The sequence below is a fragment of the Anthonomus grandis genome, chromosome 1 (assembly GCF_022605725.1).
Source record: "Anthonomus grandis grandis chromosome 1, icAntGran1.3, whole genome shotgun sequence".
In the NCBI taxonomy this organism is placed as follows: Eukaryota; Metazoa; Arthropoda; class Insecta; order Coleoptera; family Curculionidae; genus Anthonomus; species Anthonomus grandis.
In genome coordinates, this window is record NC_065546.1 from 36,345,550 (window position 1) to 36,370,699 (window position 25,150).

Consider the following 25,150-nt stretch of genomic DNA (forward strand, 5'->3'; position numbering starts at 1 on the left):
GTTCAAACTCCATCCAAAGCCGATTTTCAGCGTTGAATTGGTAAGAACCGCGGTTACTTTTTTGGTTGACAACTTTGACAGATAAGCGTGACGTATTGTTCCCAGACCACTTAAAATTCTGATTTAGAAACAATCGCTGAAATAAATTGGTTATTAGGAATTAAAGTTTATGTTTTTGTTTTTTCTTTTCTGATTAAAAAATGAAGTCGAATTTTTTCATTTTCCAGAGCTTTAGTCACTCTTATTTCTCGAATAAAAATGTTTTTTATTGGATCTAAAATAAATTATGTATAATGGTCATGTAAATTTGCAAGGGTGAAGCCATAAACACCTAATTGCCGGAATTCATTTTAAATTTTCTCTCATTTAATTTAACTTTTTTTGTAGCGTATTATTACTTGTTCTCCTTGATAATTTAAAACTAATTGCTATTTATTTTTCTTAAGATATAAAGGGCGCACATCATATCGCAATTCTCAATCAATTTTTTACAATCTAAGTATAGCCTTCTTCTGGACTGTATAACCGAAAGTTTAACCCAGAACCGGGTCCGGAAAGTCCAAAACCGGGTAATAATTGGTACATACCAAACGCCAAACAGCTGATCCGTGACGTCACGTTTTCCCCTATTTTGGTTAAAACCACAGAACACAAATATAGGTTAAAACCAGAAGCGCATTGGTAAATACCGACCAAGAACCATTCTACGCTGAAAATCGACTCAAAAGAATAACAAAGTTTGCAGAACAACGTTCATGTACACAATAAAGCGCCACAGAATAAATATACATGTAAACAAATAGCCGCAAAATTAAAACATCCCATCTAAGCGTAAGCAATAGCCTTACCGTGACGTCATTTGACAGTAACCGTTGGTTCTTACTAGGCTAACGCTTGGACAGGCTAGTACTGTTAAGATTGATGTTATTAGAATCAGAGTCGGATCCAGAACTTCACTAAGGGAGGGGGACCTGGTAGTATAAATGCAATTAATGTTGATGAGAATTGTTTAAAATAAACAAAATCTCTCACCACTGAATTGAGATGTCGTTCCATATTGAAATTAATATCAGCATTTTCTCTTTTGGTTTTTAGTAATTTCAAAAGATCAGTGATAAGGTTTCCAGCGGAAACTAGATCCAAGTTTTGTCTTTGAATAAGATTGCTCAATACTATTGTTGTTGAGAATATATCCTTTATGCAATTTAAACCAGTTATAAATGAAGATGTTAGTAAACTATTTAATGAAATGTTATCCTTAGCCTGGCCTTAGGGCTAGAAATATTGTCATTCCAGTTCCTTATATTTTCTTTTTAGTACTTCTATGATAAATACAAAATTATTTTGGAAATATATAGAAATTTCATGCCATTCCACCCATGGAGTATCACAAAGTCTCCCCAATTTGTGAGATGAGTTATAATAGGACTTTTTAGGACATTTTTAGGTATATACCTGCATAAGTTTGTATAGTTGCCACCCCTTTATAATCTCTAGAAAAAATTAAATTTGCACCGATTTTTTATTATTTAATGCCCTCCTATTTTTATGCAAATCAGAGTGCATCAGTTCCAGCATAATATTATATAGTAAATGCAATTTTATTCAAGCATCAAACAGTTTTATTTCAACTCTTTTTTATTTTTTCAACAATTATTTTTCACATCTCAATGTCTCCATTTTTTCTCTCAGCTAACACAGATGTTGCAATTATAGCGTAAATTATATAATTAAATAAACATTAGACAAAACCAAATAAACTTTGAAATCAATTGTAACTTGCGCGTCATTCTCTATCCTAAAAATTGGGTTACCCGTATGTTTGGTGAATAAATAATCAATTTGATTGTTTATCCTTTCCAATTAAAATTCTACATGACTCCTTAGAACAATGAAAATCTTTCAATGTTCTAAGCATAACACTTCATGGAATATAAAATATTCTTTATTATTATAAACACCATATCTCCTCCTTCATATTTCTGAGGCACATAAATTGTCACCTTCAAATCAAACAAAATAAAATGATTCAAAACTCTATATATTATACAGTAAGCCCTAACTTATTTTATAAGAGATATACTATTAAAAATTTTTCGTCATCGTTTTCTGATTAAATAAATCAAGTGTGATCGCACTTAGAAACACCGGAATCGATTTCTGATTATTCAAATGTAGCTCGATCATCGGACCCAATTTGGCCACAAAATCGTTTTCTAGTAAATTCAAATCGCCCTCCTGATTAATCTCGAAACATAAAATGTCATCCTGATTCTCGGCGTACATATTTCTTAACTTGTAAATGCTCGAGTTGGACGGCCGGTCGATTTTGTATCCGAACAGCATGTAAACAACATTACGGAAATCCTGCATCGAAGACTTAAAGTAATCTTTTAACCTTTGGGTCTGTTTTTCGTTGTTTTTAATTTGCTCTTTTAAAGATTGCACTTCTTTGGGGCAAATTGATAAATCACCTGAAAGTTTCACTTATTACTTCAGCATTTCTAAAGCAAATGATCTGTTTTACTTACCAATTTTACTAGTTTCAATACCTTCTTCCATCTTTTTCAGTTTGTTCTTTAACTTAATGTTCTCCTCTTGCATTTGCTCCAGTTTCTGTTGCCTCTGGGCTAGACAATCTGCCAGAGGATTTGCCAAATTGTGAAATACTTTGCCTCCATGTAGTGTATCTTGACCTAAATGATTTCATATTGATTAAAATCTTGAAAAAAAATATATATTTATATAGAATATTTCGGACAAATTTCTTTATGCTTAGACCATTCAAAGAACACTGAGTAGACCAACATGAGCTCCAAAGTTATATATAGCAGTTTATGAGATCATTACCCAATTTTACTCAGTATAAAATTAAAAAGAGAATCTATATGTAGTAAAAATACAAGTGTAAAAAAAATCGACTATGACCAAGTACAACCAAGCTTTGGAGAATGAAACGTGGGAACAAATATTAAATTCCCATGATTCGATAAACGTGCTACTAATTTCGTAACATCAATTAAAATAATTTTCGAAAACGCCAGCAGCAACTCATATATTAAATGTAAAGATCGTAAATTAAAACCATGGATTACTCTCGGTATAATTAAATCTATTAGAACGAGAGACAAATTAAAAAAGAAAAGAGCTATACTTAAGACTAATGAAACTAATAAAACCTTTAAAGACTATCGTAATAACCTGTCAAGATTAATTAACATTACACATAATAATTATTTCTCTAACAAACTCGCGGAAAATAAACATAACATAAAACAGGTCTGGAAGGTGGTTAAAGAAGCAGCAAACGAGAGAACAAGATCGGTCTGCGAATATGCAGCTGTAATTGACAAAAGCTGCGGTGGTGAAATTGTAGGAGATGATAATATCGCAGATGCTTTTAATTCAGCACAATTGGAAAACTGATGGCGGGTAAAAGTTAATAAGCACTCTTAAGACTAATGCAGCATCCCGGGCTGACGAAATACCTGCGCTATTTTTTTTTAAAGTATCATAAACACCTTATTAAACCAATTCTACATCCTGTAAATTTAGTATTTGAGACTGGTGTTTTACCCTTAATTTTCAAACAGGCCAATGTAACCCCGTTGCATAAATCGGGAGATTAAAAAATTAATTAATTAGTAATTATAGACCCATAGCTTTAACCAATAATCTTTCAAAAATCATAGAGAAATGCATGAAACTTAGACTTTTTTTGAAAAAAATTCAATCTCAGAATTTCAATTTGGATTTAAACAAAATAAAAGTACAGAAGATGCGGTCAATTGTGTTACAGAACAGATAGGAAAGTGTTTCTACTGTGACAAGAGGCAATATTTGTCAATATTTTGGCAATATTTCTGGACCTTAGCAAAGCCTTCGAAACTGTGACACATTTATTTATTTATTTAATTACAAGGCTCTCCTACAGATAGACTAGGCAATCCAATAACAGGAAAGCACAAAGTATCTTATGAATTTAAATACAAGTAAGCGCTTTCCCAAACATTACATTTTCACCAAACCTAACAAATACACCAAGCAATATAAACCTAACTAACTTATTTAATAGTATCTCTTATAAACAATAAAAAAGCATATATACCTATGAATAATGATATATGAAAATTATTAAAACTACGGGCGCATCTGAACAATGGAGAGTTAGACAAATAGTTTGAAGAATATCTTGAGATGCTAAAGGTCGATCTATTGCGCAAAATATAAGGATTAACGTTGATATGTAAATTTTCCAGACAGAAAGTGCAGTCTATTAAATTATTAATAATTTTATAAATCAATATTAAATCAAAATTGTTTCTACGACTCTCTAAGGGCTTCATACCATAAAATTTTAGTAAGTAAAAAAATGTCTTTGTCTATTAAAGCGAAAATTTACTATATTTACAAACTTGCGTTGAACTCTTACAATTTGGTCAATATATTTGTGACACATCGGATTCCAAGCCACTGTCGCATATTCTATAGTAGGTTTAACGAATGCATTATATAATAATATTAATGATGATTGATTACTAAAACCCTTTGTAATTCGAGATATAAAACCTAGATTTTTAGAGCTTTCTGAACAATGTTTTCTATATGAACGTCGAAGAGCAGTCTGGAATCCAACGTCACACCTAAATCCTTAATAAACTCCACATACTTCAAGATAGTGCCCCCCAAAATAGACATCATATTTGTTTTATGTCTGAGATAGTTTTCTGCTAAAAAGTATAGAATGACATTTTTCTGGATAAATAAATAATTTATTCTGCTAAAAAAACTGGAAAATATTGGGATTCAAGGGATCCCTTACAACCTGTTTACATTAACCAAAGAACACAAAGCACCAAAATAAATGGATGTGTCAGTTTGCCTAGGTTGGTAGAATATGCTGTGCCACAGGGAACTATTCTTGGACCAGAATTGTTCTATATATATATATATATATATATATATATATATATATATATATATATATATATATATATATATATATATATATATATATATATATATATATATATATATATATATATATTAATGAGTTGTTACCTGATGTCGGCATGGTGTGTTTTGCAGATGATACCGCAATAATAATTAAGGAAGTCTTGGAAGGATGTAAGACTGTTGCGGAGTCTTCCATAAAAAAATCAAAGCTTGGCTTGGTTTAAATTATTTAACACTAAACTCAGAAAAGTCAATCATTTTATGCTTTTCTGTAGATTCAAGAACATCTACCACATTAAAAGAGATCACATTACAGGAAAACGACTGTGGCATAGCTTTCTTGCACCCAGCAAATAAAAAGGCAGACCAAGGTTAAATATTTAGGTGTTATTTTGGATGAAAATCTAAAGTGGTACCACCATGTTGAGTATATATTTCCACTCGAGTTCAGAAACTTATTTATAAATTTCGTCAATTAAGACAATTTATGCAAAAAAAGACCGTTACGACCATTTATAGAGCTCTGGTTGAATCAATGATAAACTATTGCATAACAGCACGGGGCGGAACAAGTAAGACCATCCTGAAACCTCTTATGATTACCCAAAAATATGTTGCTGAAGATAATGTTTAACAAACCAAAATTGTATTTCTCAGATTTTTTATTTAGAGCAGCTGGATTGTTGCAAGTAAATCAAATTTAATTGAATGCAGTGGTTAGGCATCTGTGTAAGAATCCACACTATTTGCATTTCATATTTCCCAGTGAGCATTTTGGAGTTGAATTTTAGTAACGCTTCCGTTATCGTGTCATTTTCGGGTGTCAAAATACACACAATGTTTCGAAACGTCAACCGACATGTGTATGCTATGTGTCGGAAATGGAGCACCATGACACCACACATTTGTGAAACAATTCAGGCATAATGTGTGTTAGCTGCGTCACTTTGGTGTCTTTTTAGATACACAATTCCTACACAAATACTAACACAATACCTCTTATGTGAATAATAATAATCCGGAATTATTTCTTCTCAGATAACACCTCAAAGCTGCCATGACAATAAATGTGTCTAAATTGAAACTTGTTTTTCTTTGTCTAATATATAGAATATGCGTACATGATCTCCTTTTCTATGAAACAGTTTAGACACAATAAAATGAATGATATATAACATATTGGTATATGATTACATTATTTTATGATGTAACAGGTAGCATAAATAAATAATTAATATTTTCAACTTAGGTCCAAGGTTTTATTGCGAAAGAAATTGTATCCTGCAGTTTTTTATCCCACTAAGATTATTAGTTTTAAAACAAATCTATTTACAATTGTGTTTCGTAATATTAATGAAAATCATTATTTTCTTCGTTCAAAAGCAAGTTTTTTTAAATAAATTTAATTAATACTAAATACTTTTTTTTCAATATGTCGCCTATACACCAGATTCCCTGTTTATTACCTTAGATGATGTCTGTTACAAATACTGCAGTTGTGTTAAATTGTTAACTAATATGTTACACGCATTTCCTACATGCTGTCATTCATAAAAGAAGCAGACACATTTTCAACGCAATTCCCACTATGTGTGCAAAGTGAAAACGCGCAACCATTTTCTGAACGCACTTCCGTAATACGTCCTACCTTGTGTCACTGCGTCACAATGCCGGCATTGTGTGAACAGCAGTTGTTCGGGTTATGTCACTTTGTTTCACTAGATTTTTCGCTTTATTTAAGTTTTTAACTTTTCGATAATAAGACGTAGTTGTCTTAAAATTTCTTATTCGTATCGAATTCATCATAAAACTTCACTTTAATTAGATGATATTATAAAAAGTTACTTATTTACATTTTCGGCCATTTTGTTTTACACTGCATTTTTATACACTTTTTGGTTCAATGTAACGTTAAAATTCCTACTATATTTTACACAAAACTGGTTTAAATATTTAATACATTTTTGATTTACATAATTCCCTAAATGCGTCACACATTTACTAGCAGTTTAAATGTACACACTTTTTTGCACTATTCCTACAATTAGTCACGCATTATTTCCCACTATTCCTGATTTGCGTTCAGCTTGCACACAGGCACAGGTAGGGCATTGTTTAAACAAATTTCCTGCTTGGCGTCACACAAAAAAATAATCAAGTCACAGTGTCACAATATGTTACGCAATTTCTATAATAGGTTTATAGTACACGATTCCTTGCTGGAGTCAAGTTATATACATACTAAGGTGCGTGTATTTTCACACAAATTAAGCGAATTGCGACGAAACAGCAACGTCACATGTGCCACAATTCCCTTTAAGGAATAAAATTAAACAATCACAACACTAAATAAGTTTTAAATAAGAATGTAACTACCCCAAAGACCACAAAAACTAAATGTCAAAAAACTTTAACATATACTAAATATCTATAATCAACTTTCTGCAGAACTCAGAAATAAACCCTATAACAAAATTAAACGTACAATCTACGACTAGATATTAGATGATAACGTAACTTGGTTAGTATGATACACATAGTACTGTTTATTCTTCTTCCTGTTTTTTTCCCTTTCTTTCTCCTAATTTCATTTAATTCTATTTTATTTTTTGAATCACTTTTGTTTATATATATTATTTTCTTAAAAATTGTTTTTATTTTAATTAATTAATTTGGATAGACTAAAATATTTTAAAAATACCATTGTGCATTAGGTAGCAGTTAAGTAGTTGTTATTTTGTAATGTTATGTATAAATGTATTATCTGCTGAATATATACAGGGTGTCCCATTAGTGCGATAACGGAGGATAGCTCCTTATACAGTGATACAAAAAAATTTTTTTATACAAAGTTACTGTTATACTGTCTAAGGTGCATAACATAAAAATATTTTTGGATATACAGGGTGATTCATAAATGTGATATGATACACAACTTTTTTAATTTAAATGGAACACCCTATATTTTATAGCATTTTTGGATTGCTTTAAAAATTCTGCATACCTTTTTTCAAGCATCGTCTATACCAAAACTTACCCGTTTGTGAGATATTTAATATTTTATCAAAAAATCGACGTTTGCACGTCTCCACAAAAACAAAAATAATTCACTCATTTGGGATCCTACAAGCCAAATCTTTTGTAGGTTGTTAGTGCATACTTACACTTACTTTGTGGTCCTATAAGAATTTGATAATATTCTATAGGGTGTTCGCAATACTCTATCCAAAACCAAAAAATGTAAACAACCATATCTTATTTTTTTCAAATGGAATGACCCATATTTTTTCATCTTAAAATGTTCACAATGTGATAAGCTTCCTTTTTTGTTAAGCATGTCCTATACCTATCTGTAATAGTTATCGAGTTTTTTAAACTTTTTCCTAATTTCGCCCTTAAAATCCACAATAGTCGCGCTTTAATTTAAAAGAAGTTTGCTTAGTTGGCCATGGAAATAAGAATTGCACAAAAATCAAGCAATTACTTTGACAGAAGATTTAGTGTTGTCAGTTTATCACTAAAGCGAAACATTTTTGCATTAAAAATGAATTTTTCGAAAGAGGATATGGTGAAAATGATTTACTGTTTCAACTGTTTGGATGCAATTGAGGTAACTTTACTGTTTATTGGCAAGTTTAAATGCTTCATAGTAACGCGTCAAAAGTAAAGCACCATTCAAATAATTTGTTCAAAAGAAGGATTTTAGCAAAAGTAAAGGGATAAAATAATTGTGTAAGGTGATTTTTATGTTTTTTGAACATTTCTGTGTAAGATTAATCATGCCGAGAGGAATTCCAATTTCAAAAGACTTGAAGCAAAGAGTTGTCAATGGATTCATGGAAGGTAACAAACAAGCCGATATTTCAAGACAGTTTGAGTTACCCCGGTATACTGTGTCCAAAATAATATCATCGTATAATGATAGGGGACATTTAGAGAAGTTGCCAAAATCGGGAAGGCCAAGGAAAACATCAGTAATGACTGACAGACGCATCAAAAGGATTTCCCAAAATGATCCTTGGAAGTCCGCACCTCGAATTATTGCCGAAATTCCAGAAATTACGGTTGGTATACGAACAGTACAAAGAAGGTTAGTAGACGCAAAGTTATTTAGTAGACGTCCAGCTAAAAAGCCGTTAGTTTCAATAAGAAATAGAGCAGCAAGATTGGCATTTGCACGCCGGCATTTAAACTGGACCGTCAATGACTGGAAAAAAGTTCTATTCAGTGATGAAACGCGCTATAAAATATTCAATTCTGATGGAATGAGGCGACCAATCAATACAAGGTTTAATCCTAAATACATAACACCTACCATTAAGCATGGTAAAGGTAGTGTATTTTTATGGGGTTGTTTTTGATGGAATGGGGTAGGCCCTATGCACTTTATTAATGATACGATGGACGATTTGTTTATAGGGATGTCATGCAGAATGTTATGCTTCCTTATGCAGAATGGGAAATGCCATTGCGTTTTATTTTTCAACAGAACAACGATGCAAAACATACTTCACAATTTGTTCAACAGTGGTTTCGGGAAAATAATGTTCGTGTTTTACAGTGGCCAGCACAATCCCCAGATCTTAACCCCATTGAGAATCTCTGGGAAGAAGTAGAACGTCGTATTCGTACCCAAATGTTTCCAAATAAACAATCCTTAATAAATAAAATTAGTGAAGTTTGGACAAGTCTTGTCGAGCCGAAAATGTCATTTAGAAGTTGAATGCTTCAATGCCGCGCCGTTGTCAGCAAGTAATTAATAATAATGGATATTCTATCAATTATAAATGTATTACTTTCAATTGTTTTTGTTGTTAAATGTGTTAAATATTTTTTGTTGAACTAAAGTAAAATAAAATACTGTTAAATACAATTTATTGCTCTACTTTTGTCGCCCCCATTCTTATCAATTTTTATAATCATTAATATTTACCGTTCTTAAAATGATTAAAAGTACACCAAAATGTACTGAAATATTACTTTCAGTGTAAGGATAGTGTGACATTAAGCTTAGCGAAAAATCACAACGCAATATTTTTTTTTATTCAAACATGAATAAAATTGAACTTTGTTGCTCTACTTTTGTCTGATAGTTTATATCAAACTATAATAATTTTCCATTATTATAGCTTGATTTTATAATAGATTTATGTTTAAATTAACAGTGGGAATTTCTTTAGAAATATTAAAATAGAATATTTAAAAATGCATTTTAAATATTCCTGGAAGAACGTCAAAATGGCCTAAACTGCTTTGTATGGACTAAAAAATTTAATTCAAATATTTAAAAAACCTTGCATAGACTGACTTCAGAATTTTTCTTTTTCCATTTTTATTTTAGCTTAAATATTTTTCATACCTTCAGACAACGCCTCGAGCTGAATTTCAAGCCTGTCTCGTTGCTCTCGCAGTTGCTCATTCTCCCCGCGCATCTTTGCAATTTCATCTTGCAATCTCGTGATTTGTTCTTGTCTTATAGGCACCACTTCTACAACCCATTATTTCCCAATAAAATTCACTCACATTAAATGAATAAACTTCGACAGATCTTACCGGCATGTAAATGGGGTTGAGCCTCTTGCAAATCATTTTCCAGTTTGGCCACCATATCCCTATAACCCTCGACGACTTTTTCCAAGTTTTCAATACGTTCTTTTTGACTGGACATAATATTGGATTCGGAGGTGGTGGTATTGGCCACCATGGTCAAATCCCGTTCGTACGAATCCAATTGGAGCCTGTAACTGTCTCTCTCGCGACTGAGCAGTAAAAGTTTCTTCTGCATACGGTGGATTAGGGTGGATTTTTGTTCGCCGTTAAGTTTTAACTCTTTAAGCAGTTTTTGCGACTTTTCTGCTTCGGTTTTGGCTACTTTTGCCTCCTAAAATGTAATAAAGCAATAACTCCACTATTTAAATAAAAAAATTAAAAAAAATTACATATTCAACAGTTTTCAAACGACTTTCGAAGCTGACTTTTTCGCTTGTTAAGGACAACTCTTGCTGCTGAAGTCTTTCAATAGCCGAACGCAATAACTGCGGAAGGGCGGCGTCTGATGACGTTGTCTCACAGAAACCTCTCGCGAGAGCTTTCCATTCGCTGAGGCTCATTTCCGATTGGTCACATTGGGCCTAAATAGGTGTAACAGTAAATATCTTTAGGAAAAAAAGATGTTTTATATAAATTACCTGTAGTTCAGCAACTTTCTTTTCCAACTCCTTATGTTTTCCAAGTCTGTTTCGTAGGTCATACACCTCCTCTTCAAGCACTATTTTGTTCTTTAAGTTGGCTTTTAGGCGTGCAAAGTCTTCTTTGAGCTGCTCATTTTCCTTCTCTAATTCAATGTAGTTGGCCAGTTTTTGGGTTTGGGACTAAACACCAAATATTATCTTCAGTGGCCAAACATACAGTATATAGAGGAAATCAAGGAAATTATAATTATTTCAGGTTTATTTTAAGCAATCTTGTAAATAGTTATCAAATAAGAAATAGCTGACATATATACAGTAGTGGCCATAATTATAGCAACAAGTACATTTTTCCTTCAAATTATATGATGTGGTAGATTAGAAAAAAAACTGGTATATATTATGATGTATTTTTTACAAAGCTTTTTATTTATGTTTATTTTTTTGTTACTTTATAAAAGAAATAAAAAATGGGAATTTTTTTTAGGAAACGGGTTGGACAAAATTATAGCAACACATTTTAGAAAAATCAATTTATTTATTCTCCAAAGTCAAAATAAGATTACAATACAATAATATTCTTCAGTATTTAGTATAGTACCCTTTAGCCCTTATAACAGCAATGCATCTTTTTGGCATGGATAAAATAAGTTTGTTTATAACATCATGATCGATTGACAACCAAGTATCCTGAAGAGCTTCGAAAAGTTCTCCAGCATTTTTGAAATTCCTGGTTCTACACCTGTTATCCACAATTTCCCAAAGATTTTCTATTGGATTTAAATCCGGAGATTGGGAGGGCCACTTCATAACATTAATTTTTTCATCATGGAGAAACTCTTTTATTAGCCTTGAAGAATGTTTTGGATCATTGTCATGTTGAAATTGATATAACAGAGGCATATTTTCTTCAGAATAGGGTAACATAACATTCTTTAATATATCCTTGTACATAAATCGATCCATAATCCCTTCTATTCTGTGAAGAGGTCCCATACCATACCCCGAAAAACAGCCCCACACTAAAACTGAACCACCACCATGCTTAACTGTAGGAGAAGTGTACCGAGGATTAAATCTTTTGCCTACAGGACGTCGAACGTATGCAGCACCATCACTTTTAAATAAATTGAATTTTGATTCATCGCTAAAAATAACTCTGCGCCACTGATCAATAGTCCAGCCCTGGTGTTCTCGAGCAAATTCAAGTCGGGCTTCACGTTCTTCTTGGAAAGAAGAGCCTTTTTTGCTGGTCTGCGTCCAAACAACTTATTTTCAAATAGACGCCGCCTTATGGATCGTTCACTAAGATCGGAACACCCACTGCCATCCAAAAGCCCTTTAATTTTTGAAGAGGACAAAAATGGGTTTTGCCTGGAAATCCGAACAATCATTTTGTCACTTTTTTTTGAAGTTTTCCGGGGACGTCCCGAATTTTTTTTGGGTACTACCAGCCCTGTGTTATTGTATCTTTTCACTATACGTGATACAACTGATCTGTGAAGAGCAAAATTTTTTGCAATGGATGACTGTTTGATGCCTGACTTATACTGATTAATTATAAGTTGCCTCACTTCAACAGACACGGTTTTACCACGACTCATACTGTTATTTAAATAAGTTAATAACTACCAAGAAATCACAATATGAATTGTTTCAATATTGCACTTCAACAGGTTGAAAGAGCACTAAATTTCAAATGTTGCTATAATTATGACCAGGTGAAATATTTGCAATTACAAATATTTATTGTCAGCAAAAAAACAGGTAGGCTTTTTTTTATTTGAATGAGAAATTTTGTTTAAATATTAAGAGGCCATCTAAACCAATGGCGTACTTTTACGATTAAAACATACATATAATAGTTATTATTAAATATTAGTAAAATTCAGATTTGTTGCTATAATTTTGGCCACTGCTGTATATATATATATCTAAAGATTATATATTTCCTGATTTTCTCAAAATAAATAATGAAAACATGCCTTTGCTTGCTGTTGAAACTCCAAATAATCTTCTTTAGCACTTTCCAATACTGCAAGTCGATTTTTGGCCTTCACCAAAGCTACTTCCTTCATTTCTAGGTCTTTGAGTAGCTCATTTTTTTGCTCAAGTTGCTTTGCTATCGAAAAATAAGGAAAAATTAATGCAATGTGTATTTTTGGTTGGTTTTGTATAAAATCTTAAGGAAATTATTTATGTTATATGGGAATAAATAAAATGAGTGATGACTCCCAGAAAGAGTTGTGGCCTGAAATGCCAGGACTTCCTTGACTAACTAGAAAAAATTTCAACAATCTGGATAAATCAAAGACGATAAACAGGCGTGACGGTGAAAACTAAGGCTAGATATTTATCATAATATACTTGCACATGAATATAAAGTCATCATTTTGACAGAGACCTGGCTAAATGATGGTATGGTCGATGTAGAGCTCTTTGATAAAAGATGTCATGTAATTAGGAGCGATCATGAAAAAACTCAAATATGACTAGTGTGAGATTTTGATATTAAAACCATACTAATAAAAGCCTAATATAAAAAGTCTGTTTTTTTATTTATAATATAGTATATTTTCTTTTGTATTAATCTGTATGGAAATTACTATAATAAAATAGAAGAGATATACCATTTCATGACTCAGATTGAAATTGTAATAAAAATCTATTGTTGCATAGTTTCATTAATTTATAGCAATTCAACAACATCAATGAAATGAAATCAGACTATCAGAATCAGACTTAATATATAAATGTAAATCAAGTACACAGAGCACAGGACCTGGTGAAAGAGGACAGTCATCATCCTTCTTTGTCATTTAATATTTTTCTTTCCATTTTGGGGAATTAAAATGTAAACAGAGAATTGGTAAGTTTTTTATTTATGATTATGCTAGCAGTGAATTTTTACTTGTTCACCAGGTAAGAACTTGCAAGAACTGGTCATAATATTGTGAGAAATTCGGACCTTAACTACTTGGCTATTGAAGTATTTAATAGAATATTATTTGATGAATGTATTGTTCTACCCAATTCCTAAAAAACCTATTCAGGCCAGGGATAGTGTCAATAAGGTTAAATACCCAAATTATTTAATCAAAAATCTTATAAATAAAATAAAACTAAAAAATAAACTCTATAAATTATTTAAAACATTAACAGCAAAAATACTTTTCAGCATATCAAGTTTTTAAATTTAAGAAATGTTAAAATGAAACATGTTATGTGTCAAAGAGAAACTGAACTTGAAATTAATAATAGAGCTAACAAGTGGAGTCACATGAAATCTAAACCAAAGATGAATGGTATTTCTTTAAATATCAGAAGCATTTGCTGATTTTTGTGCATCTGTTTATGAGCCTACGTCTAAAGGTAAGAGGATAGGAATGTCAGGATATTTTTTAGTTTGGTAAAATCACTGAGGAACAAGAGTAGAAATTAAGTAATTAAAACCAAAGAACGGTGGTGGTCAGGACAGTGTTCCTTGCTAAATGTATAATTGCTGTCAATTTTCGACATTTTACTTTGTAACAAAATAAAAACCCATATTATGTGAGGAGCAATATGGTTTTGTTAGTAATAAGTCAACAATCAATTAGGAAAAAATTACCAATTTATGTATGTTTGCAAATCAAATTTCGCAAGCAATTGATAATAAACAACAGTTATAAGCCTTTCCATAATTTTTACAGATTATGCCAAAGGTTTTAATAAGGATAATGGATCTTCTGTTGTAGCTGCAAATTTTTTTTTTTTTTTTGGATCCTCTAACCATGCAAAATTATTGTGACAACATGCAAGTAGTTAAAATTAGAGGCTGCATAGGAATTTCTACAAGCTCCTGTGTTCCACAGTAATTTGTATAGTAAGAAAGTAATTTGGGCCCTGTCTTGTTTATTTCATTAATGATTTACCTAATGTTTAAAAAGCCTGCTTTTAACAGATGATTCCAAGATCGTAAAAATCGTAAAAATCTGTCACTGAAAAAGATGATATATAAAATTGCAGCAAAATATTTCTCAATTTTTTTTTTAAACAAAAGAGGCACTAAATTTTGACAAATGCTGTGTATACATAAAGTACATTCTATTTTGTATGATTATAGTTTGAATGGTAAGATTCTTAAATGTAGTGACAGTGTTGAGGATTTTGGAATACATCTGCAAGTTTAATTTACACTTTACCCATATTATTAATATGGCATATAGCAAATTGAGATTTATTATGATGAGCTCACATTTTTTTAATCTGACACAATTAAAAACTCTGTATAACACTTTAGTAAGACTTCTATAATTTGATTACCTCAAGCAAATTGCCATATATAGTTTATATTGAGAAGGTCCAGAAAAAGTTTTTGCAGCATTTGTATTTGGAGAGAATATAAAAGCTATCCCTACATAACATCTTAAAAAGTTTCAAACACTTGTTCAAAGAAGATTAAAACAGGAGTTATTTATTTACTATATAATTAATAATATTAAATATAATGACTGTCATTTTAATTGAATGGATAAACACAAGAGATTTACTTGTAAGAAGTCAAAATAAATAAATAAAAAAATTCCCCTGGAAAAATACAAATTGCTCTTTACCGCCTGGAAGAAATGAAGTAAATTTTCAAACCCTCCTTTATATGTTGATTATATTCTGCTATCAAGGCATATTCCATCCTTAACCTAATAAAGATAAAACCAAATGTCTTGGTGACTTGGGTATTATTGATTCATAGTGCTTGGTTTGGCCTATAATGTTACATTATTTATAGAGTATGGGATTTTTCTTAATGAGAATGATATAATTTGACCCTTGTCAATATTCAAAACAAAAAAATTGGAAATAGCCTTAACTACCTGGGAGAATTAAATAAAAATCATTTAAAGCCTCAGAAAAATACTTCTGGTTTACATTTGTTAATATTTAAAGATAATCTCTTATTGTTGCACCAGGTAATTAGAGTATAAAGAACTTTTTGTAGTTTAAGATCAATAACATTAAGAAGAACTTGTGAGTTAAGTCTGACACACACATCTTGAATAAAAATATCAAATGAAAATGGGCCAAGCTATCCTTGTTGAGGTACTGCTGTTTTGGATAGGTATTCTCTTGATTCAAAGCTGATGGAAACAAACTGTAATCATTTTGATCAGCCTCAGAAAAATATTTGAAATGGCTTCAACAGCCTGCAAAAATAAAAACTAAACTGTTAAAACTAAAGATTACAGTTTCATTTAGCTGAAATCTACTACTAAAGAGAAAATTACATTTTTAGCTTCAAATAGCCCCTATGATCATAGAATTTTAGTTATGATTTATTCAACATAAGAAATACATGCTTAATACAGGATAGATGTAAACGAAATTAATCTATAGTACCAATACAATAAAGTACACCTAGGTGCAAGGAGGTGTACTTCATAAATAAATGAAAATTAATTAAAATTTCATGAATGATAAAAAATTTCCTGCAGAAATGTGTCCTATCCATTTTCCAGACTTTAGAATAACTGAAGTCAGTTAAATAAAAAAATATGGTTTATTTAATATTTAGAAGAGTCAATTAAGCAAAAACTACCAAAATTTTTCTGCAGAAATGAATGCTTTAGAATAACCTAAATCAGTTACATGAATAGATGTTTTTTTTAAATATAAATATGCTAAAAACACAGCGGAAAGGCATAATTTTTTTCATAAATCATTTGGTTGGATTTTATATAATATTTATTTCCACTCGAATCCAACCCAACTAAACCAAACCAAACTAACCCAACTGACCGAGAAACGTTTGTTTAGCTGAAATCAGTTATTAGCAAAAAAATTATGCAATTCTGCAAAGGGTTTTTAGCATATTTATATTTTAAAAAATATCTAAAAAATAAATCAAAAACATCTATTCATGTAACTGATTTCAGTTATTCTAAAGTTGGAAAATTGTAAATGATCGATGCATCTCTGCTGAAAAATTTTGGTACTTTTTGTTTAATGGACACTTACTAAAACTACCACCGGACCAAATACTAAATAAACCACATTTTATTATATAACTGATTTCAGTTATTCTAAAGTGGGAAAATAAAAAATGCATTTCAACAGAACATTTTTTGTAGATTTTGTTCAAGGGACACCTCCAAATACTAAATAAAGCAAAATTCCTTACATAACTGATTACAGCTAAACAAAAGTTGAGCCAAGAATACTTCTGGGAAAAATTAAAATTGGCTTTAACTATCTGCAAAAATAAACAGAAAAGGTATAGCTTAACAACTTACCTGAAAATTGCACTTAAAATTGTGGGATGGCTTAAAATTTGTGTTATTTTACAAGGAACAATATTCCAATTAGGGAAGAGCAAATTTACAAGTTGAACATTTTTTTTTTTTAAAAGAAAATTTACAAAAGATATATAAAAAAATTGTGTTGACATTTACATGTTTTAATTTCACCTGGAATTAGAAACCCAACCCAACTATAAAAGCATTGGAAAAAAATTTTTTAGAACTAGACCCTATTGCCTGAAAAAAACTGAAGTAAAATATCAAATGTATTGTAGTTTATAACCAGTGAAAAAAGGTAAACTTCTTGGTCAACTAACCCTCTTAAGTTATGTTAGCTATGAAACATTCAAGTATACATAATCCAAAACATCTACTAACCTAACACTTCGGCTAGTTTCTTTTGTGCGTCAGCATCTTCTTGTGCCGCCTGCAATATAGTCTCTAATTCCAAAATTCTTCTTTTAATTTTGGCAGACTCAACACTATCCTCTAACAATGAGGTGGCAGACTGATCTTTCAAGTTTTGGACCTCTCTTATAAGCTCAGAAGTCTTCTCCTCAGTTGTATGCTTCAAGCTGTGGTAGTCCCTCTTTACCTGTGATAACTCTAACTTAAGGCTCTGCTCCCTCTTTCTAATACTCTGAAGTTGTTCCTCAAGATCCTCTATGGATTTCCTGTCATGTTCATGCTGTTTTTTGAGTAAGTCAGTCTCACTATCAAACATAACTTGCATTTCTTTTCGGACGTTGTGCATATGCTGGATTCTGTTTTCCAGATTGAGAATGGTGTTTCTGGCTTCAATGAGTTCAAATCTAAGGCGTCGCACTTCCCTGGGTGAACCCACATAGCTAACGTCCAGGATATTTTCTCTTTTTATTCGTTTTAATGGGGTTTCTGCCTCGAAACTGCTTTCCGAGGTGTTCTCCTCACTTATTGCCCTTTTCAGAGGCGTTTTGTAGTCGTCGGTTTTCTGGTTAAAAGTGCCGGTTGTTTTTAAATTATTAACCATTTTTATTATCGTTTCGTTCACTTTAGGGGTTTGATTCATATTTATTTAGTAATTATTACGTTTCTTTTATTTACTTTTTTTTTATTCACAACAGTTTATTTTCCATTTTGCCGCATAACAAGGAACAAATTACAAAATTGAATGAAAGGAAAGCTTTTCACTTTGACACTTTTGACATGTCTGTCATTTGACATTTCTTCTTCGTCTGAGCTAAATAAATGTATGATAATGACATCTAGTTCTAGCAATGTAGCAACTAACTATAACACATTCACAGAGGGCCAATAAAATTAAAAAAAAAGGGAAAGTGATATTTGTTGTTAAATTACATATAAATTACGAAAACAGTTTACAAAACGGTTTTCTGCTGTTTTAGTACTAACTATAAGAAAATTTCTATACTATATGGGCCTCTTCTAATGTCTTTATAGAACATAAAACTGTCGGCCCTGCTTTAAAAAAGTGTTTTTTTTTTGTTTTTTTTTTATCCTAGAAGCTTTTGGGACCCGGGAGTGAATAGGGGTGCTGGGAGGGGTACATTAACTACAAAAGAGAGCGAAACAGCATCTGTACTACATACCTAAATACAAAAGATGAGATAAGATATTTATTGATGTTAATACTAAATAACAGAGTTTATATAAGTCAATATTAGAGCCTTAAGCGATAAATATTACCCATTAATTCGCAAGATCTATAAAACTATGATTTGGCATTCATTAATACTAAAAAAACTTTTAGACACAAGGTACTGCTCTAATTTTCTTCTAAACTAAATTAAAGGCAACATTATAATGTGAAGTGGCAATTTATTGTAGAACAGTGGCCCATAGTAAGAAGGTCCAGTTTTAATGCGATGTATTCTTTGCAGTGTGTATTTGATGATTGTTATTTCTCGTGAAATGCGTATGTATGTCTTCGAAACTTTCATAGATATTAACGTTTGTTTTAATATACAAGAGACAATGAAATATATATAGGTTAGGAACAGTCAATATGTTAAGCTTCGAGAAATGTACTCTACAGTCTGCCCTATAATTTAAATTAAAAATAATTTTTATTGCCTTTCTTTGAAGAGAGAAAATGCGACTTGCATCGGTTGCATGACCCCAGACAAGAATTCCATATGATGCAAAATAGGCTGACAAAGCACCATTAGTAGATACACTATGGACTTAGTTTGGAAGAACAAACACCAGAAGCCATCTTCGGACATAAGTAATCAAGATGTGCATCCCAGATAAGTTTCGAATCAATTTTAATGCCCAAAAAAAGTAACTGGTTTATTTGCCATATCTTGTAAATTTAAATTTCAAGTAGTCACAAACAATTTTTGATTTTTATTAGTTCATGCTTAATCGATTAGCATAAAACCAATCAGCAACCCTCAACTACAAAAAGCAGCTACAGGGTGTTTTTAAAGGTCAAAAACCCCTAAATGATCAAAATCTGAACTTTTTCAAAACATACAATGCAAACTCCACAACAAATGAAACTTTGTTTTCTTCTTATTCACTGATGTAGGGCGATGTTGCCATATTGACGTACAAATATACAAAATACTGAAAATTATTCTAAGGGTAATTCCAGGATATAGATGCCGCATCAGGAGAGAGGCCGCGGCACGATTAATTTATTATTGCACTTGTAGGGGGCAGCATCGCTTATTTTTCATGGCGCCGTTGGATAGTGTATATATCGGAAATGTTAACTTGTGTTTTTGTGGTATAATAGTGCTGTTTATACTTTTCCTTGGAGCTGAGTCTATACATGAAATGCTGAATTTTCGTGATAAAATTTTCGATAGCCTGCTAATCAATTATTATGCACTTTGTTTGATCAGTTTTTGTTTTGTCGGCAAGTTATAGGTTATGTTTCATATTTAAAAGAAAATTTTACTAAATGCCTTCTAATATTTTAAAAATATCAACTGCTGCGTCTTTCCTTTGAGAAAAGTAGAGAGGCCTTAAGAATTTCGTTAAAATTTATGAAAGAAATGAGACCGTAACCTAAAATGAGACAAAGTTTCAATCAACTTCACGAATCTAAACTTAAACTTGAATCTTATAAATCCTAATACCATGAAAATGATGATCTTCATTTAAATTTTTGCTTGTATTTACTTAACAAATTCAGTTAAAAACACTTTTATTTTCTTTCTATTTTTACTATTACGATTTTACTTTCCTTCCATGTACAGCGTGTTTCCATATTAATAGTGTAGTAGTATAGCGTTTAAGCGATGTAGGAATAAAGCCACAATCTCCCAATAACAATTATATTTTCAAATATCCCAAACAATAACTTTTGAATAAAATAATAATTCTTAATTTATGCAAATCTTATCGCTTCGAGTCGAACGAATATATCTATTCTCCTTTTGTTGTCTCGCCCTGCGAAATATATTAAAGAATGTTCCGATTGCCTGAGTCATTCTAAAAACATCCGATCAGGTGAGTCATGTTGTTGAATACATTACGTTTCAGTGGTGGGTTAGGAAGGGTAGTACGTCAATAGGTACAACCATCTATGAAAATCAAAATATAAATAATTTTTGAGAGTTTGTAATTAGCAAGTGTTTATATAGTAAAAATATATTATTCTATCGTAAGCAACACAGACAGACAATTAACAATAATTCGGTTTTGAGAAACAGTGAACCAAATACCTTTAAATAAAGATGGTGATACATTATTCACGTATTAAATAAGGAGGAAGATACATCGCATGTTCGATATACGCAAGCGTCGTTTGAATTGTCGAAACAGTGGGATGCCAAGGCAGTTGTGCATATAGGTCTCCTGATGGATTCGTCATGTTCCACCGGGGGTTACCAGAGCCCAACGGCCTTAGAGAAACCGATAAGGCTCTCTGGTCTGAAGGACTTAAGTCGCTCGGTACACTGAAAGTGTTACCCAAGTATTTGAACCTGGCGGGCGTGAGTGCTGGGCACTCCCCGACTACATGGTCAACGATTTCAGCCTCCTCAAAGCACCATCGGCATTCCGGGTTGTCCGCAATACTGATAGTATGGAGATGGCTTCTTAAGTGCCAGTAACCGGTTAAAAGATCCGTCACTAGCCGAATTTCGCGTCTTTTTAGGCGTAGTAGATTTTTGGTGAGACAGGCAGGCCCACCTATGCGCGCTTTGGCCTGTCTCATACCAGGGGACTCAGTTCATCTTCGGTGGGTCCACTTGTCCAGCAAAGCCAGCAATGACGCGACCGCAACGCATTTGGCGATACCAACTATGAGTTCCGGCCTCATCGGCAGGGATACCTGCGTGGCCAGGTATCCAGACGAGCTGGATCCTGCATCCAACCTGTACCAGTTTTTTCAGGACTTTTATGCACTCTAGTACAAGCTTGGAGCCTACCTTTGCGGCCGTGATAGCCTTAATGGCAGCTCTGCTGTCCGAGCATATTGATACGACTGTATTGCGGTTTCCGCAGCTTAGAATTTTGTGTCCGCATTTTAATACAGCGAATACTTCGGCCTGGAAGACAGTGGCGTGCTCCCCCAGCGAGTATGCCCTACTGGGCGGCTATTCTGTAATTTTGGAGGAAGTGACACTTCCTTCTGAGAGAAGGGATCTCACATCACGTTCCTCTCCCTAGGTATAAAAATTAGTATTCTGTAATAGCAGTGACCGTGTGGTGAACGATCATCACGATCATGTAATGCTTACAGTGTTGCCAGATTCTCGACCAATAGAATACACGCGCTCATACGTTCGACGCGCCGCTGACCTGACAAGGATTATGACATTTGACGTACCGGATGCCGGGTATTTATTATTTATTTTTTTGTACAACGGATTAAAAGACATTAATAATAATTGTCTGTTAGTGTTACCACTTTAATAAATTAGAAATTAGATAGAAGTAGTATGTCGTATTAAAATGGCAGAGTGTAATCGATCGACCCCCATGACCAATGACCAAAAAAAAATTCTAACTGAGTGGATGAAAAAACACCCCCAACTACAAAGTGGACTGTTTTCAAATAGCTTTACAAAGAAAGACGCCCAAAACTTGTGGGAAAACATCACTGTAACGCTAAATGCATTCCCTGGGGCATCCTGTAAAACTTGGAAGGGTAAATAAAAACAGTTTTGAATATACCTTTCATTTTTAGTCTTGGCAAGATTTAAAGAAAAACATAAAGGCAAAAAATCTATAAATAATCCATAATTAAAAGCAAAATCCATATTATGGTTATTATTATACACAATAATAATAATCGGAGTGATTTTTTTATAATCAGAACCAACAAACCAAACAAAACAACGCTATTTTTTTTTGGATTTTCATCACCTGTCTCGGAAGTTAGGTTAGGATAACCTTCTCCCTCACAATTTAGCAGTAGAAGTGTGATCACGCATTTTTCGCACGATGTGAGCGCTCCCCTGTTTACAGAATAAACTTTTAGTAATTTTCGAGTGAGCTCCGCCCACTTCTCGTATGAATGTTGTTTCACGCGTTTACAGAATAGCCGTCCTGGTATGTGGGATCCCACCACAAAGCCCTGATCCAGCTCTGTTATTCATTCTGGAGCCATCTGTGTACCAGATGGTCCCTCTATTTAGCAATGCAGGTCTGTTGGAATGCTGCCACTCCTTTCTGCCTGCAATGTGCCTCACGAATCCCTCGCAGTCCACAGTCACTGGAGCCATGCAGTCACTGCCCATCAGAAGGAGAGGACATTCCTGTATGGCCTATGGCCAAATTTTTGCGTGACCGGTCTCGCCAGCACGTAGTTCGCCGAAGACGTATAGCCTGTACGCAGTCCGCATTGCCTCGAATTGCACAACGAGGTTCAGAGGCGGAAGGCTCAGCAGAGTCTCAAGCGCTCTAGTTGGCGCCGTCCGCATAGAACCCGTTATGCTGAAACATGCAAGACGTTGGACTCTGTCCAGTTGAGCACGAATTTTCGCTTTCTCCGTACATGGCCACCAAACGATAGCCCCGTATGTGAGAAGAGGTCTCACAATGCGCGAGTAGATCCAGTGGAGGATCTTAGGAGACAGACCCCAGGTATTGCCGAAAGCCCGCCTGCAGGCCCATAGCGCGCAGGTGGCCTTCTTCATGTTAATTCTGGTGTCTGCACGATCTTGCCAGGAGACTTTGGAATCTAACTTGATTCCGAGAAATCAAACTGTCCTGGAGTAATGCAGCTGCACGCCACCTAGAGATATAACAGGGGGCGTGCCAAAGTTACGTCTCTTCGTGAATAGTAGGAGCTCTGCTTTTTTGGGGTTAATCCTGAGACCCTCCGAGAGGCACCATATGTCTACCTTACGCAGGGCTCTCATCATAGGGCCCTGCATTGAAACGGCGTCTTTCCCTGGGCAAAGGATTACCAGATCATCAGCGTAGGCCGGTGTGTATAGGCCAGCATTGTTTAAAAGATTTATTAGGCTGTCGACCACAAGGCACCACAAGGTAGGGGACAATACTCGTCCCTGCGGGCAGCCCCGAGCCGCCAACGTTTCGACAATCTCGTTGTTGAGCTGGGCAGATACATGACGTTTCGAGAGCATGGCCTCTATCCAGCTAACCAAACAGGGTTCTGAGCCGCGGCTCTCGAGTGCTTGGCAGATTAATGCGAAAGGGGTGTTGTCGAACGCCTCTTCAATGTCTAGAAACGCACCCAGACATGCCTTGCCACTACCTAGAGCACCTTCCACCTTCCTAACGAGGTGGTGTAGGGCCAGGTCCGTGGATTTGCCAGCCTGATAGGCGTATTGGTGCACATGCAGTGGTTTGTTGACCAGGATGCTTTCCTTAAGGTACCGATTAATCAGCCTCTCCAGCGCCTTCAGCATAAAGCTGGTAAAGCTGATAGGTCGGTACGGATTTGGGATCTGTAAAATCGCTTTTTCCGGGTTTCGGAATAAAGACAACTTTCACTTGACGCCATAACTTTGGGACGTAGCCCTGAGCAAGGGACGACCTGAATAGTCTGACTATGTGTGGGGTTAGTACTTCTAACCCGTTTTGCAAAAGGCATGGATATAATCCATCCATGCCCGGAGAGTTGAAGGAGGGATTGTCTTGATTGCCCATTTTACCCTCTCGTAAGTAATTATTCTTCTAGCAGTCTCGAACTCTAAGCGAATCGGAGTTCGAGAATAGCTAGGAGGATCGCGAGATGAGCGTCGTTTACAAATCGCCAAAAACTGGGCAATCCGCTATACACACGTCAAACGTCAGCGTCGTCAACTTCATTGCCGGTATTCAATATATTTTTTTTGGCAACACTAAAAATCTTGTGTGACCAACATCAAAAGGACACAACCACTATAAAAATGGCGACCCCCAGGCAGTGGTCATTTTTGGGTATCGTGGCCATATGCACTAGCAGTCCAGGTATATTTATTAAGTTCGTGTAGGTCCACCCACATTTTTTAACATTTATGGAAGAATAAATTTAAATAAGAGCTTTTTTCTTTTTTTTCTGAGCTAAATAACTTTGGGATAAACATACCTAGTAAATACAAGAGAAAAATTCTAGCGATGTCACAACCACAATACACTCAACGATGATCGTGGAAAATGTAACAAAAAAGGAAAAAAGTGCGCACTTTCTACTTTTCGAGCAATGGCAAAAACAAATCTGGTCCAAACAATGTAGCAACCACAATGTCCAAGAAAATAGGAAAGAAGAGGAAAATGACTGTTATAGTTCCTATAATAGCTTTCGTATTCTTCTGTGACAGC

At 33.7% G+C, this 25,150-nt stretch overlaps 1 protein-coding gene across 1 annotated transcript; it reads right to left on the bottom strand.

Annotated features, from left to right (window-relative positions):
- Positions 1–2,025: 2,025 nt before the first annotated feature.
- LOC126738291 (mitotic spindle assembly checkpoint protein MAD1) lies at positions 2,026–18,587 on the bottom strand. The gene is made up of 8 exons (XM_050443548.1): positions 17,798–18,587; positions 13,130–13,266; positions 11,145–11,327; positions 10,896–11,087; positions 10,510–10,837; positions 10,316–10,444; positions 2,532–2,696; positions 2,026–2,474 (listed from the first exon to the last, which is right to left on the bottom strand). Exons 1-8 carry the CDS (start codon positions 18,465–18,467, stop codon positions 2,086–2,088), a joined length of 2,193 nt encoding a protein of 730 aa, XP_050299505.1. The 5' UTR covers positions 18,468–18,587; the 3' UTR covers positions 2,026–2,085.
- Between the last annotated feature and the right edge of the window lie 6,563 nt (positions 18,588–25,150).